The sequence below is a fragment of the Tyto alba genome, unplaced genomic scaffold (assembly GCF_018691265.1).
Source record: "Tyto alba isolate M040663 unplaced genomic scaffold, T.alba_DEE_v4.0 Super-Scaffold_14, whole genome shotgun sequence".
NCBI classification, from domain to species: Eukaryota; Metazoa; Chordata; class Aves; order Strigiformes; family Tytonidae; genus Tyto; species Tyto alba.
The window spans coordinates 17,815,149-17,832,252 of NW_024881276.1; the positions used below are offsets into that span (position 1 = coordinate 17,815,149).

General features: G+C 35.8%; 1 protein-coding gene across 1 annotated transcript in view; it reads left to right on the plus strand.

The window, feature by feature from the left end:
* Positions 1-1,516: 1,516 nt before the first annotated feature.
* Positions 1,517-17,104, plus strand: part of IL1RAPL1 (interleukin 1 receptor accessory protein like 1) — a 348,244-nt gene continuing 332,656 nt past the window's right edge. Inside the window, exons 1-2 of the mRNA XM_033010049.2 lie at positions 1,517-1,532; positions 3,323-3,602. Of these exons, the coding sequence (XP_032865940.1) occupies positions 1,517-1,532; positions 3,323-3,602 (296 nt within the window). The remainder of the gene's footprint in view (positions 1,533-3,322; positions 3,603-17,104) is intronic.

Below are 17,104 nucleotides of genomic sequence, written 5' to 3' on the forward strand. Positions count from 1 at the left end.
ACCCTTGTTCTTCTCTTCTCTATGATAAATAGTCTCAGCTCAGCCTGTGCTTATAGGAGAGAAGCTTCAGTCCCTTAATCATCTTTGTGGCCCTTTATTGGACTATCTCCAGTCTGTCTATGTCTCTCTTGTATTGAGGAGTCCAGAACTAGTTATAGCACTCCAGGTGTGGCCTCACTAGAACTGAGCAGAACGGAAGGATCACCCCTCTCAACCTGCTGGCAGCTCAGCATACCTTTTTTTCTGGAAGGGCACATTGCTGGTTCATGTTCAACTTGGTGTCCACTAGGACCTCAGGTCCTTTTCTGCCAAGCTGCTTTCTGGATGGGTGTCCCACAGCACATATTGGTGCCTGGGGTTGTTCCTCCCCAGATGCATGACTTTGCATTTCTCCTTGTTGAACTTCATGAGATTCCTGTCAGTCAATGTCTCAGCCTGTTGAGGACCCTCTGGATGGCATCATGACCCTCTGGTGTATCAGCCACTCTTTTCAGTTTTGTGTCATCAGCAAACTTGCTGAAGGCACACTCTGCCCCATCATCCAGATCATCACTGAAGAAGTTAAACAGGACTGGATCCAGTATTGACCCCTGGGGTATACCACTATATAAAACATAAAATACAAATCCATAATATTACGTGCATGCCAGTATATTTCACTGAGTTGATATTCTCTTAAACTATCTGGTGGGACATATTGATGTGGTTAGTGCCAACAAATGACCAAATAGTTCAGTAGATCTATTCAGATGCTATTTTTAAATACAATGTTGTGATATGAAATCTTTTATGAAAAGTATTTTTAAATACTTTGTGATATAAAATCTTAATGTGAAACCTTAGACAATTCTAGACATTTAGGAGGTTTTGATTTGTATTCTCTTTCCATAGAAATATCATCCAATTTATGTATTTGAAATAATTATTTCACATAGCATTAATGTAAATACAATGCCTGCATATTCAATCTATTCTTAAAATTTTCCTTAAAACTCAGGAACTGAACTTTGATAATGTTAATTTTCAAAACTTTGGTAATGTTCTCTCTGTTTTTTTGCGGGAGTATAGAATAACTGCTAGCATGTTTGCTTAAGCCTACTAAACTGGAGTGCAGGTGATCCATAGCACCTTTTTATGAGGAAAGGCATGCTGAAATAAAGTCAAGGATATCTGCTCTGCATAGTTAATCCTTCATTCAATATGAAGGCTTGAAACAGGGTTCGTGTTACTCTGCAATATGTTCTCATGGATTCATCAAGCTCAAGGAACTGGGAACCATTAGAATTGAACATCCTGGGAGAGAAGATATGACTATGAAACTAATACTATAGACCAAAGTGTACTAACTTAATTAGGAAGTGAAAGGCAAGATTATAATTTGTTAATAAAGTATGATGAAGAAGCTATTACCTGCTAACTTATGTAATGGAATTATCACTGCTTAGAGGTTCCTGTTAATTCATTTTTGGCATGGGAATTTAGAAGCAGAGAGAAATAGAATCAGATCAAAGAGAGAATGCTCTTTCAGAAAGGTAAAAAATGAAATTATCAAAGTTGTAAATGAATTCTGAAATAAATGGAAGTTAGTTTCTTAAGTCCTTTGAGGAAGCATACCCTTGTCCCCCATTCACTTCAATTTCTGCAAAAATACATCTATGTCTTACTGTAGCCTTGTAATGGTTACTAATTTTTACGGCATATTGGGTAGGAAAATTGAAACATGAACATACTATTATCCCTTCCTGGTCTCAAAAGTAAACACAGAAGGAGACAATCCATATATGATATATGAAATATTTCTCTACGTGAATTCTGTTCACAATGCAAATTAATTATGAAGTTTTTTATTTTTCATCCATCTTTCAAAGTTGTATCGACTTAGGTTATTACTTGCATGGTGTTGTGTGGAGATGTTTGTGTCTTTCTTATTTTGCTGTGTATAAGTCCTGTAGCATTGTCCAAATGTAAATCTCAAAAATCTATAACTGGCATGCTATTCTCCCAAGTAATAGATGAAAAGACTGTCTATGTTTAAAGTGACAGTACTCCTTTATCTTGCACAGTAGCTTGCATCCTCCATTAAAGTCAGTATTCAACCAGCTCTAGGGTGAGAGGCATTTGATGTAATTTTAGCATTGAAAAAACTGATATTCTAAGCTATCTAGCTTAAAGTTAATAAAAAGAAGTGACAAATTAAGACCCAATATTCATACGAGTCATAGATTTTCATTTTAAGATTAAATACATTGCCCTCTGGATGTACTGATTGCTTTCTACTGACTGGATCAGGGCCTTATTAGGTAGCTGAGGATGGACATCTAGCTTTGAATGAATGAATCTAATGGTGAATTTCCATGGCTGAAATTCCTTAAGAAAAAAAAAATAAGCTTTTGTTAAGGAAACCATTTTGGAAAGTATCTGTTCCTCTTCTGTTGTTTTGGTATTCTCGACTAAAAGTAATGGGGAAGAGGGAGGGAGGTTGGGTGTGGTTTTGTTTTGGGGGTTTGGTTTTGTTGCTGAGGTTCAGAAAGTCAAACAAATCCAGTATTGCTTTCTGTTTAACAATTATTGCGGGAGAGTGTTGGTAGTGGCTGACATTATACAACAGGTGAAGAATATGAAAATTATTCTGGAATTATTGCTAATCAAGACAGGAAAAAATAAAAACATGGATCATTTAAATTAATTTTTAATGTACTTCTAGGTAGTCAGGAATTCCAAATAAGAGCTGCTTAACTTGTTATTGAATAATCCATTAAAAATGCTGACAGCAATTTTCCTGGCAGCATCTTTTTGCACATTTGCTCTTATTGCTCTTACTGTTAAGACAGTTTCTTGTCCTCCAAATCTAACCCAAACTGTCACACTTTTTTGTGTGGGGCACAGCTGCTTGTCCTACTGTATTCTGAGACTCAGTAATGCCTGATTTCATTTACATGGTTACCCTGAAGATATTTGATTGATACAGTTCACAGATTATGACTCCCTGTGTACCACATGGTCTCTGTGTTTCACTGATTTCACTCCAGTATTTTATAACCGGTCATGCTGGAGTTCCATAAAATACAAAGAGCAATTGCTCATTTATCTCAGAAATTATCAACAATTAACACAAAATCTCATAATAACACTTCAGTGTAGACAAATACATGACATTAATAGTGTGAAAATGCAGTAAAATTTTTCAGGGATCAAAAGAGAACTGCTAGTCACTCAGTGGACCTTTTCTCAAATGCAATACTTTCCCACAATAAAGGTTGCTGTGTGAATACTGCTTTATGAAGCCTTTGATAATCTGTTGTCATTTTCTCTTATATTTTAGCTGATGGATGCACTGACTGGTCTGTGGATTACAAGAAATATCAAGTTCTAGTGGGAGAACCTGTTCGTATAAAATGTGCACTCTTTTATGGATATATTAGAGCTAATTACTCCCTAGCTCAAAGTGCTGGACTTAGTTTGATGTGGTACAAAAGCTCTGGACCTGGAGACTTTGAGGAACCTATAGCATTTGATGGAACTAGAATGAGCAAAGAAGAAGACTCCATTTGGTTCCGACCGACAGTGGTACAAGACAGCGGGCTCTATGCATGTGTTATAAGGTACTATATTTTAATATACTGCATTTTAATTAACCAGATATGAAACAAGGATCTTAATAGTGAAATTCTGTGCAAAAGAAAAATGTTTTCTGAGCGTGTTCCTTTTTCTTCTCCTCCTAGTACTCCCTTCCCTGAAGTGTTTCACGCTTAAGTAGAAATTACTATTGAACATCTTGAATGTTTCAGATTGGTTTTTGGATAAATATAGGTCATTTATAGCAAAATCTAAAATTTATAACATGGGTGGGACTGGATGCCTAAGTCGTGTGTTACTGCTTATGATTCTGGTTTAACTCTTACAATCACTATCCTAGAGTGAAAATATCTTTTTTACATTCAGATTTAATTTTATATGGATTTTATTAAATGATTTCATTTAATTCACTTATTTCTGTAAAAAAAAATGTTATTTGATGTAAAGTAGTTTCATCAAGGAAAAGGGAATATGAAATTCCAGCATTTTTACAGATATACATCCACTAGAATCACATCTGGCTTAACCTGATAATAGAGGCAGGGTGCCAGATATTTTCCAAAGGTATTTAACCTTCTGATGCATCAAGCTTTATCACCATAAATTCTACTAGATTCCATTTCCAGCTTTCCAAATCAGGTGTTCAGCTTCTTTCTGCATCTTTAAAATTGTTTGCACTGAGATATTGTTTCCAGCCCTTTTGCAGTAAAAAGATCATCTAGGCACTTTCATATTTTCCTACAGCCTTATACTAGATTTTCACTAGATGTGAAATTATGCAGATTAGAATTTTTACATAGAAAGTACAGAGAAGAGTCACTACTAATTGTTCAAAGGTTTGAAACAATTGGCTATTGCAGTTAGTTGAATAGATGAAGCAGTGCTCCTCTCTATCTGCATATCTATAAAAATGGTCTTGCTACTTATACATGATAGAGTCAAAAAGAAAGAGCAAAACAACTGAGTGGCTAGAAAAGGAATGCACAATGAAGCTATTTCAATGTTGCAAAGAAAATAAGGGAATTGTTTTACTAGCATGTAGAGATGTTTAGTGTTTACCACTTTTTGGGGGGGAGTGGTGGTGGAAATGCTGTCTGAGTTGCATGTGGTGATGGAGACTTTTAGCAGATGATCTCTGAGCTCTTTACATAACCTGTGAAACATTTTCAGCATGGTTCTTATGATGATGATGGTTTACTTTAACAGAATACCACAAAAAAACCTACATGTTAATCTACTGAAGGAGAATATTTAGTTAAATGTAGATTATTTTTTTTTTCAAATAAGTGTGTAACAGTAGCCATGAAAATGGCAACAGTTTTGCCACTTATTTCATAGTGCTATTTAAAATGCTGTAATTAATTTCCTCTGTTAATATAAAGAAAATCTTAAATATTTGATATTGCACTTTTCAGCAAGTATAGATAAATACTGTATTAAGCTAATCAGACATACTTTAAAATGGGTTTATCCTGTCAACCTGTATTCATGCTTTATCTAAATGGATTTCTTTTTAATCTAAAGGTAGGTAAGGACATGTTCTAATCTGCTTTAAACTATATATTGCTTTCTTAGAACATGCTTAATTTCCAGTTGTCAGTGCTTATACATATAGATTGATGATAGATTTAAAAATACAGTACTAATTAGTTTGTGATCCTGAATACCCTTATGAACAGTTACAAAGCCTTTCACCGCGAGACCTACTAGAATAAACAAGTGTTGGGTAAAGAGTTGGTACTAACCTTGCAAAAGATTCCATTCAATTCAATGTTAAAGGGTTCCATCTTTCAAATCAAGATATTTATTAGTAGAATACACAACCTTCATTTCAGTATCAGAGGAATATATGCTTTTATATGTTTTGTGCATAAAGGTTACTTTCAAATAGTTTTGAATGCCCATTTAGAATCAAGTTTAAAACTTAATACTTTATGTTCCCAGGACAAACATGTATTTGATATTTTAATCTGAAATAAATAAAAATAATTACTCAGCAATGTAATGTTTCCCTTTTTTCCCTCATTCCTTCATATTCTTGCACTGTAAAGTGGTGAACTGACACAGAAAAAAAAAAAGTAGATGAACTGACGCTACCTGGCAAAACTATGTACTTCCAAAGTTATTGCTACAGAAATATCTAGAGAAACCTCTCACAACAAATAGCTGTCTACTGCTCTTTACTGCTCTTCAGTCTCACCACTGAAATCGGAATACTCAGCCCTGCTGTCACTTTATTCTCAGATACTGGTAAAATATATCAAAGAATCGGGAGAAAGATTAGTGAATGAGAACTGTAATTCTTTCAAGGACCAAATTGAAGATTGCAGGAATGGGATTTAGGAATTTTTTCTTAGAGATTTGAAGCTTTTGTTTATTTTAGTGATGAGTGCTTTAAATGGCTTCAGGATGATGTTATAAGCTATTTCAGTTTTGAAGACCCAATTGAGAAGCTCAGTTAAGAGGCTTAAAATTGCCTAGTAGCAAACATGTTCAGTGTGATACTTGCGATAACTTGAGTAGGAGAGCAGGGAGAAGGATATACCTATGAGGTAAAGAAAGTAGGCGGTAAAGGGTACATGGGCAAAAGCAGAATTGCATTTTGAATAAATAGCTATGCTTAGTTTTTATCTCAAACCCACTTGAAGGGGTGAAACAGTCCAGTACTTATTATTTTTTCTCAGAAACTCCTTTCTTCACAATTCTGTGCCTTTGCTACCTGTGCCAACGGTAAGGAAGATGAATGTATCTGTTGCACAGGATGTGTAGAGAACAACATGCTGGTACAGGCTATATGGCACTAAATGAACAATATTAAAAGGGTAGCTAGTGGATTGAACTGATTTCTACAGTGACTACATTACAGTAGAAACATGGAGTTTCATTAAGTAGAATTGTTCATATTTTCAGTAAAATTAATCTAGGGATGGTAGTGAAGGCTGGCTCTTTTTCCTTCAGAAGCAAAGAAATGACCTTCATCCTTATTCACTACTGTTCACAGTCTCCCACCTTCAATTTCTTATCCCTTCTTTTCTTCCTATGGGAAGCTGCTGCCCTAAAGGAATTGAGGAAATCAAGACTGAACCTTATTGATAAGATAATGCTGCACACCCATAGCTGAAGAAGAGGAGATAGACAGCTAGAAATAGCTTTCAGCTTACTATGGTCAATACAAGGACTATGACCTGATTGGTATAAAACCTAGGGGTTTATACCCTGCTTTCTGGGAAGAAAATAATGTAGTTTCTTTCAGGTGCAGCACTGTGCCATTCTGCTGCAATTCCTGTGTGCTGCAATTTTAAGAAGAAGATATCAAATATTAAGTCTTTCAGTGGGTGTTACATCACATGGTTGCTTGTTGTTTATCAGATATGGGCAGTAAATATAACTAGATAACCTGCACCAAGAATTAATGTATATATTCAACACAAGGTCCCAGAAATTATGTATATATATTTATATACCAGGTGTAAAAGTAAGTACTAAATAGTTTCAGTCAAATTTTATGCCTCCCTTAATGTTGCAAAAAAAGCTGAAATATTGTTCACGTCAAACTGAAAATTCTTTGCTTTCATCTTTTCCTTCTTTGCCTGGAAACTTCTATTACAGTATCTCAAATAATGGCCCAATCTAACATCAGCTCAGGTGAGTGGGCTGAAGAGGAAGGCTGGACTGTGATTTATGCTAAAGTGCTACCCTGGGTTGTATTGCAAAAGACAAAATAAGTTTTTATGATACATTCAGCCAGAGTTTTGCATTGATATGTCAGTTAAATAGTGTTTAGAAATCATCTTAATCACAGCATACAGTGTATGCAACAGGCCAGGCATCTTTCTGAATCTGAATATGGTCTTACAAACTAATGACTGTTGGTTTTAAACTCATGTTTTAAAGTGAGGTTGCTTTTACATCTGTAACTAGAAATTCTCACTTAAGAGCTAGAAAAAATGTATTTTGTCATGTAGAAATCAGTTTGGACTTAAAACATGTAACGTCTTTCTTTGTTCTCCATTTGTCCTTAATAATGATGGCCCATTTAGTTTTCTGTAGTTGAGTCTTTGTGAAGATTTATGTGTTTGGATGTTTACAAACATTAATTGCTTTGGTAAGCTGAAAAATTTAGTGGAGAAAAATGCATATGAGCAACCAAGTCTTGTTTAGAAACATGAGGTGGTGGGGAGGGCAGGCAGGCAGGCAAGCAGGCAGGCAGGCAGGAAAGGAAGGCAGGAAGGCAGGAAGGCAGGAAGGCAGGAAGGCAGGAAGGCAGGAAGGAAGGCAGGAAGGAAGGCAGGAAGGAAGGCAGGAAGGAAGGCAGGAAGGCAGGAAGGCAGGAAGGAAGGCAGGAAGGCAGGAAGGCAGGAAGGCAGGAAGGAAGGCAGGAAGGAAGGCAGGAAGGCAGGAAGGCAGGAAGGAAGGCAGGAAGGCAGGAAGGCAGGAAGGCAGGAAGGCAGGAAGGCAGGAAGGCAGGAAGGCAGGAAGGCAGGAAGGAAGGAAGGAAGGAAGGAAGGAAGGAAGGAAGGAAGGAAGGAAGGAAGGAAGGAAGGAAGGAAGGAAGGAAGGAAGGAAGGAAGGAAGGAAGGAAGGAAGGAAGGAAGGAAGGAAGGAAGGAAGGAAGGAAGGAAGGAAGGAAGGAAGGAAGGAAAAAACAGAATAATTTTAGAGATATTTTAAATAAAAGAACATTAATTTTCTCTATAAAATTTTCAACAAAAGCTGCTTAAAATTATCTTTTAAAAGCATCACAGTGTAAGAGAATATACAGTACTTTTTTTTTTTTCCCTAGGCATGATTGGAAACATGACATTGCTGTGAATTTATGAAAAAAAGTCTTTAATCACATGAAAATTCATTTTAATTTTAGATTGTATAAATTTATTCAGTTAGGTAGGATGTGTTCCTGTGCTGATCATCTTTGAATACAAAAATATTGATTTTGTGTAGTTTAACAGATCTAGTTTTGACAGATCATCAGACCCCACCTGAAGTACTCTGTCCATCTCTAGGGCCCCCAAAATAAGAAAGATATGGACCTGCTTGAGTGGGTCCAGAGGAGTCCACGAAGATGATTAGGGGTTTGGAGCACCTTCCCTATGAGGACAGGCTGAGTTGGGGTTGTTCAGCCTGGAGAATAGAACGCTTTGGGAAGACCTTATAGCGGCCTTCCAGTACTTAAAGGGGGCCTACAGGAAAGATGGGGAGGGACTCTTTATTGGGGAGTGTAGTGACAGGTCAAGGGGTAACAGTTTTAAACTGAAAGAGAGTAGATTTAGATTAGATGTAAGGAAGACATTCTTTCCTGTGAGGGTGGTGAGGCCCTGGCACTGGTTGCCCAGAGCAGCTGTGGCTGCCCCCTCCCTGGAAGGGTTCCAGGCCAGGCTGGACGGGGCTTTGAGCAACCTGGGCTGGTGGGAGGTGTCCCTGCCCATGGCAGGGGGGTTGGAACTAGGTGATCTTTAAGGTCCCTTCCAAACCAAACAATTGCATTCTATGAATTATAGTTTAACCAATGTAACTGTTTGTTTATGTAAAGCTGCTTTAAAAAATTGCACTGATATGAATGATGGATTATTATCAGCACATAGTTATTTTATGAAATAAACATAATTTATGTGAAGTTTAAAATAGCAGCATATGCAATTTATTTTTAGAGAAATTTCCCTTAGTCTTTTGTTTGTTTGTTTTTAAAGAGGCTATGGAGCCTAGCCATCCCCTGCAGTAACTTGCTGAATTACCAGTGTTCTTTGAGATATTATGAAGTTTGGTTCTATTCATTTTAATAAGAGAATCTATTTACATATATCTATTTCTTTTGGTTCAAAAAAAACATACATTTCATATAGTCATAGTAAGTGTGCATACAATTATTTAATGCATTTTCAGAAATCCTGAAAACAGAATATATAAGGAAATCTCTGCTTTATTGAAAGAAATGGTGAGTAAAAAAGAAATACAATTAATTTTTCATAAACCTTGATCAAGCACTATTTCTTCACCATCTTGAGTAACGTGAACCATGTTTACAAATGGGAATTACCATTCGATGGTGCCAACCATTTTTAAAATCTGTCTTACTGTAGGAAGGGCTTTTACCCTGGTCATATATACTTAATAAATATTTTTATTTCCTTATACAGTTTTTACAAATTATTATCTTAAGAAATGAGTAAGAGTTCAGATAAAAAGTAGATGTTATGTCTGAATCAAAATCAAAACCAACAAAAAAGAGAAGAGGTCTGAAAATTAAGCCTTATAGCAATTAATCTTACAAGTTCAAACACATGGTGTTCCTCAGATCTGCATGGGATCCCTGGTTACATTTAATTGTGTAACAAAGAAATCTGACAATGGATAAGAGAAATAAGCTTTCTTAAAAGAAGACCAAATGTGCTAGCAATATGCAGAAATAACTCTCAAAATAGCCTGCTATTCCCTTAATTCCCTTAAGTAAGTATCATCACAGTGGTAAAGTAATTAACAGAAAAAGAGCACTAGAAACAGATTTTAAATTACACCAAAGTAGTTTGGAATGCAGATTTGCAAGTTATCATGATTTCTGTTTATCAGAATATTTTTGAGTGAAACCCGGAAGTCAGTCAATAAAATTATTTAAGAGCATTGTCCCACACAAAGGAAGTAGTTTTCTAAGCTTTTAGAAATTAGGCATTCATAGTCATATGGCAAGAAAACTGAAGGTATGGAAAAGGAATACAGAAAAAAAAAAAAAAAGATGGAGATATCTGCACCATTTAATTTATTTAAATGTTTGAACCACCATTACAGGTCTTTGTACAGAAGTCAACAACTCTGACAACCTCTTGAAGTTGTGTACAAGTTCAGGATAATATCTAGTGCACAGAGGAGATGGACTTTGCTTGTCCCATCCTTTGTGTTGCTTTGGTTTGTCAAGAGTAGGGGAGACAAGTGATGGTGCTTTCATTATTTTTACACTCAATTTGTAAGCTTGTCTGAGCTTCTTCCTAGGTCTTTTTCTTCTGTGCAAATGTTTGGTAACCATGACAAGGACTCTGTCTCTTATGGTGATCAAAGTTTTATCCATCTCCTTTTCAAATGGAAGCTTGGTAGACTAGCCAGACATCCATGAAAGTTTTCGTTGTGACATAGGTATGCTTTGGTGAGTAGAAAAAGCCTTCAGGCTAACATTAGGAATTTATACAGATTGGGTTGCTGGAGTTTACATTAAGTGTCCTGTACAGATGGATAAAGCAGTTGCTAGGTCCTATAAATAAATGAATATGAGATTTTCTTGAAGGTGACTCTGCAGGAGGTCAGCTGTCTGACATTAGCATCTTTATTGTACATGATAAACATCTTTCATGTGCATTAGGACAAAACAAATGCCTAATACTGAGGAGATAAACAGGTGAGTGCAGGATACCTCTTCTCATTGTTAAGCTGATATAAGCTATGCATAATGGTAAATTCCAGCATGTGTTTGCTATTTGCTTGGCTTGGTGAGAACTTGACACTGAAAAACAAACAAGCAAACAAGCATGGTGGTGAGTAGATAAAGGAGCAGTATGATCTTTACACTGGGTAGGCTAGATGTAAACAAGTCTGAGAAGTAAAAGAGTTAGTCCACAGAATTGTTTTAAGTGAGGCTTCATTAAAAAATATGTTAATGAAAATAAATAATGCATGTACTTACATAGAATAGGGGAAGGATGTTGATATTGGAAAAAAAAAAAAAAAGAAATTGGTGCATTTGACTGAGAAGAAGACATTGTTAATATCACATTTTAACAGCTCTTAACCTACAGGAATGACAGAGACAATGCTTGAGGAGAGAATTATTTGAAAAAAAAGCTTTCTATGTGATACCAGGTGTCTTTTACTACTAATTCTTTTGTTGTTGAGGTATTTGCTGAAATACAGCAATGTAACAAATAACTTAGTCTGATTATTGCTTCCACTATTTTATTAGAGATTTTTTTGTTTGTTTTATCCCTAAAAGTAGCTTTAGCAAACCAGTTTCACTTGCCTTTTGATTGTCAAGGTTCTTGTCACAACTAAAATAAAATTTCTGACCCAAAAAGTAACACTTCAGATCTCATTTCAGTATAACAGTAAAATATGACTGTGATGTTTGTTTTTGCAGATGTTAATTTAAGAGGGAAAAGTCCTAACATGTAGTCAGGTTGCATTAATATGAATTGGTTTTAGTAAGAAGGACAGTTTCTCTTTTATTAAAGAGTAGTCAATATTTTGTCCATTTTATACTCTTCTGCTAACTTCATCCATCTTAGAAAAGGACCAAAGACCATGTAACAGTATGGAAAAGTTGGATTACCAGCTGCCGTTTTAGCAAATGTGGAAGAGGAGAAAACACAGATAAAGTTAATTCCATATAATAGATACTTAAGTCAAGGGTAGATAATTTTCTTCCAGTCACTAGAGAAAATGGAATAATAAGGCAAAGAACTAAAGCTACTTGCTCATATTTTCAGAACAATGGCTTCAATTTTTTCTTTGTCTCCAAAGTTTGTTTATAGATTTTTTATTTTTTTATTACTTCCTCTAACAGAATTCAAAACAATCAAGTTGTATAGCTAGTAATAATAAGGGACTCCTACCTTTTATATGATTGTTTAAGTTTGCTCTTAACACCTTATTTCCAATTGTAGTTTGAATTGTAGTTTGAATCTCTGTCCTCCAAATGCTTACCTCCGTGTGTATAAAGAGCCTGCTGGCGTCAAATTCAGTTTAATCATCTAGGCACTAAATAACTGCATGTGATTTGTTTTCTTCTTTAATTCCCATTTTTCTCAGGCCAGAGAGCAATTTACCTGATGTTAAAACATAGCTAAGACTTGATTAAATTACACAGGGATAGGTGTCTAATACTATTTTAGAGGCACTAGGAGCATTTCCAAGACATTTGCAAGGGAATGACATATATGGCACTGGATCTGGAAGAGGCTGAATGTGGAATATATTTGGGCAAGCCACATGCCACTACACACCCACTCTTAGGTAAATAAAATTAATTAGGCTCCATCAACCAGACTGACAGCTACTGTAGGAGTTTAGACATAGCACACAGATATATGAATGTAAGTGGATCACAGAAGTGAAAAATCTTAAACTGAATCCCAAAATAAATTAACTTCTTTATGTATTCATATCACATCCATTGAAATGCACTGACTGATGTGAAAGTTAAGAAACATATCTCTGTACTCAGTTCTATGTCATGAGACTGAAATTTTAAAATATTAAACTTATTTGAAGAGTCTATAATGTAAGAATGTAATGTGATTGAATTAATTTATAATTAAATTCTTCTGAAATCCAAATCTAAAATAGTGGTTGAGGCTCCCAAAATTTACCAAACTGACTTAAATTATTTTGAGAACTTCTTTCACTGGTTTTGAACACCAAAACTTTTGTGCTTATCCTTTTGGAAGAAAAATAGTATCTCCTCAAAAAGAGAGAACAGTATGAGTTGCAGGGAGGAGGATAAACATCTGAAGAATAAATTGAAGAATAAATGCATTAGTCTAGAATCCTGAAGTCAGGCTGTTATCGTTCTCTTGTTGGAAAGCCTTATTCTGACTTAATTTTATTTTTCTTGTTTTCTTCAGTCTCTACAGTCTTAAAGGAATCCCTTTGTTTCTCTAATCATGTCTCTAAACAATTTTTGAGTGGATTATATTGATGAAGCCTGTAAATTTTATCTACTTTCACTCTGTCAAGGGTTTCTTTACACAGAATTGTTTTAAACATTGATGGCTATTCAGATGCATTATCCCTGTTTTTAAGAGTATCTTCCAATTGTCACAGATGGGTTTATCAAAATTTTCTAATCTGAAAGTCTATTAATAAAACCAGAAATTTGGGAATAGATGCTTGTCTTGGTTTAAGCCCAGAGGCACCACATGGCCACTTCCTCACTCCTTCCCCCTCAGGGATGGGAAGAAGAAAATAGAACAAAAGGCTCCAGGATCGAGATAAGGAGAGGGAGGGATAACTCACCCATTATGGTCAAAGGCAAAAGACAGACTCGATTGGGGAAGAAAAAAATAATATCAATTTAATCTGAACACCACCTCCAATAACATTTAATTTAATGATGAAACAGAGTAGGACAATGAGAAATACAACCATATCTTAAAAACACTTTCCCCCCCAACCCTCCCTTCTTCCTGGGCTCAGCTTTGCTCCTGATTTCTCTACCCCTTCCCTGCCAGCAGCACAGGGAACAGGGCTTGGGTGTTGCTGTCAGCTCATCATCTGTTTTCTCTGCTGCTCCTTCCTCCTCAGGGGGAGGACTCCTCACACTCTTCTTCTGCTCCACGGTGGGGTCCCTCCCAGAGGAGGAGACAGTCCTCCATGAACTTCTCTGGCGTGAGTCCTTCCCACAGGGCTGCAGCTCTTCACAAGCTTCTCCAGTGTGGGTCCCTGCCACGGGATACAGTCCTCCCAGCAACAGACTGCTCCAGTGCACGCTTCCCTCAGAGTCCTGGCCTTCTTCAGGCACACCCACCTGCTCTGGTGTGAGGTCCTTCTTGGGCTGCTCCACTGTGGACCTTCTTGGGCTGCAGTGGGAGAGCCTGCCATCTCATCACAGGCTGCAGGGGAGTCTGCTCTGGCACACTTCCCCCTCTTCCACCCACCACACACAAACCCAACACAATGCTAAGGCAAGTCTCTGTTACATACACATTTTTCAATATAACAATATATATATTTAAAATATTTTATATATTAGAAAAATATATATAATTATAAACTACTACTACTAGAAAGACTATGCATCATCGTTCTGCTAAGTTACATTTAGCATTTATGTAGGATTTTTTATTTCTTATTCAAAATATAAATTAGATGCTGCCCATCTCACTGAGATAGTCTCTTGTTAAAGAAAAAAAAAGATCTAGACTCTAAAGATAGTAACTATACTGGAAAAAACAATTAATGGGTATTATTACATTTCTACATTTCCTGGGTCTGAGAAAGAGGGAGATTTGAATTAAATGTTTTTTTAGAATATTTTGATCAATAATAATTTGCTTTAGTAACATCTATTCTCAAATGTTCATGTCCATTAAAGTATGTATGAATAAGATATTTGACCCAAGCAGTTCACGACCTCATTATGAGATAGCTGATAGATGGTGACAATGGAGGGAAATGGAGGAAAAAAACAACAGATACTCATTTATGCATCCTGTATATTAATGAAATATTGCCTTGGAAAAGTAGGGCATGAGGAGAAGCAAGTTGCTTACTAAGTCTGGCAATATCAAATAGCAGATTTTCCATAGAAGTGCTGATGCACATGAATCAATAGTCTAGTGTGTAGAGGGTAGAGTACTTGGAGAAATTAAACGAGACCTTAAAATGACTTCAAGTTTGATGTGCTAGAAGTAATAAAATAAGATCTTGTAACACCTGAATCATTTGGATTCAAGGAATATTTCTCTTTCTTGTTCTATTATGATAAAGTAAGAGTTCACATGTAAGCATAAGATAAATAAAGATTCTTGTTTGCAATGACCGTATTTCATAGTAAATTGTTTCATTAGTTCCATCAGTGACTGTAGAATGACTAAAGTGTAACTCTTTTGTAGTAAATATATACAGAATTTATGGTAGTCTGAAATTGGTTAATTTGATTTTTTTTTTTTTTTTTAATGTCTTCCAGACATAAAGCTTGCAATCAGACTTAGGAAGTAAAAATTATTTGTAACACTGAAAATAATATTGTGCAGATATTCCCACTGTAGAGGAAAACTAATGGTATTTGAATATTTGGTGCTTGCTTAGTGCTACCATCTGTCAAAGTAACATAGCCTGGATGCTGCTAATTTCAAAGGTGATGAGACTGATGCAACAGATCTTGAGGTATTTAATTGCAGGAGCTGAAAAGATGATCAAAGGTCAAGATTGTCTCTATAATCTTAATTCATCCTTTTAATTCAGGAAGCATTATGATATACCATTTGAGTGCAAAATTTGGACTTCATTTAGAAAATTAGTCATGATTGGAGAGTTAGGAGGGCTCGCATTTTCACTCATTGCAAGAATTAGTGTATACATATAAATACACACATTTATACATATACACACACTCATACACATACACACACTCATATATCCATAGCTGCACACCAGCATATGCATATATACATATATTTGCATGGTGAACCAAGAAAAAATTAAAGGTAAGAAGGGATGGTCTGAATACAGTTGTTGAGGACATGCTTGAAAATTTGTATTAATTTTTGTCTGTCACACACTTCTTATGTGAATACAGGCAAATCACTGGAACAAGTTTGGCCTTTCTCTTTTTTGGGATTTCACTGTGGATTCTGGCCACTCTTCTTCAGGCTGCACTGAAAAGAACCCCTGTAAGGCATTATTTCAAGTTTTTCTTTGGTATGATGAGAATAATAACAACTATGAAATTTAAATTTGTCAATCATCAGGACATCTTTATAAACTACAACAAGCAACATACAAGGAGACAAGGTGGCTTTTTTGGTTTAGCTGTTTTATATGGATTTTTTTCATACATATTCCTGTTTTCTGGGAGTGAAAATGATCCTAAAGTTTTATATTTAATGCAATTATGTAATGATATTTAATTAGAGGGTTAGAAGTAAAAATAAATAATCTTTTTAAAAAGTAGTATAAAAAAGAAATTTAAAGCAATTGGGTTTTGCCTGATAAGTTAAGTTGCTTTATGACATTCTTTTTAATATACTCTCTTTTCAGTTATTTACAATATGTAGTGAAAAGGACAAATAATAGACAGTTATGATTTTTTTTTTTTCCCTTTTTAAACAAGTCCTTCCACTTTCAAGTGAACTGAATAGATTTATCAGCAAGGAATAATCAACCACAAAATCAGCTTCATTTCTGTGATGTTCTTGAGTTTTTAAGATCAAACCGTCTGGCTTCTAAGGGCAGGGAGTATAGATTAAAGTTCATCACCTTCAACTGTGGATCATTAAAGTGACAGAGATTGCTCAAATGAGCACAAATACTAACGCCTTTTCAGTGACATTTTCATGACATGTTTTTGTTGTGGGGTTTTTTTTCCTCCTTAAATGTCTGTCTAGCTTTTCTGGACATTACAATTAACCCCATTCAATATAAACAGCTCAGTTCAGTGTTTGGTCCCAGCTGTAGTTCTGCCTCAATATTCATTCTAACTCTACTGTGTTTTGTGAACTTTTATCACAGTATGAAAACTGAAGGGAATTCTTCTATCGAGTGTGTGGCACACAGCCTCAGACCAAGGCCAGCCAGGTTGGGGATTTTTGTATGGTATTAGCCAGACTTTGGATTACACAATCAATGCCCAAGTAAGGTACCTACAACTACTACATCAAGTTAAAAAAAAAAAAAAAAAAAATTACAACATACAAGACATCAGCACTGTATCTTTTGGTCTCACTGTATGTTGTAGCACCCAAAACATGTCCTGAATAACCAATGGGACAATATTTCAATAAAGGCTTGTGGGCAACTGCAGGGAGAGGTGTTGACAGTAAGATATTAG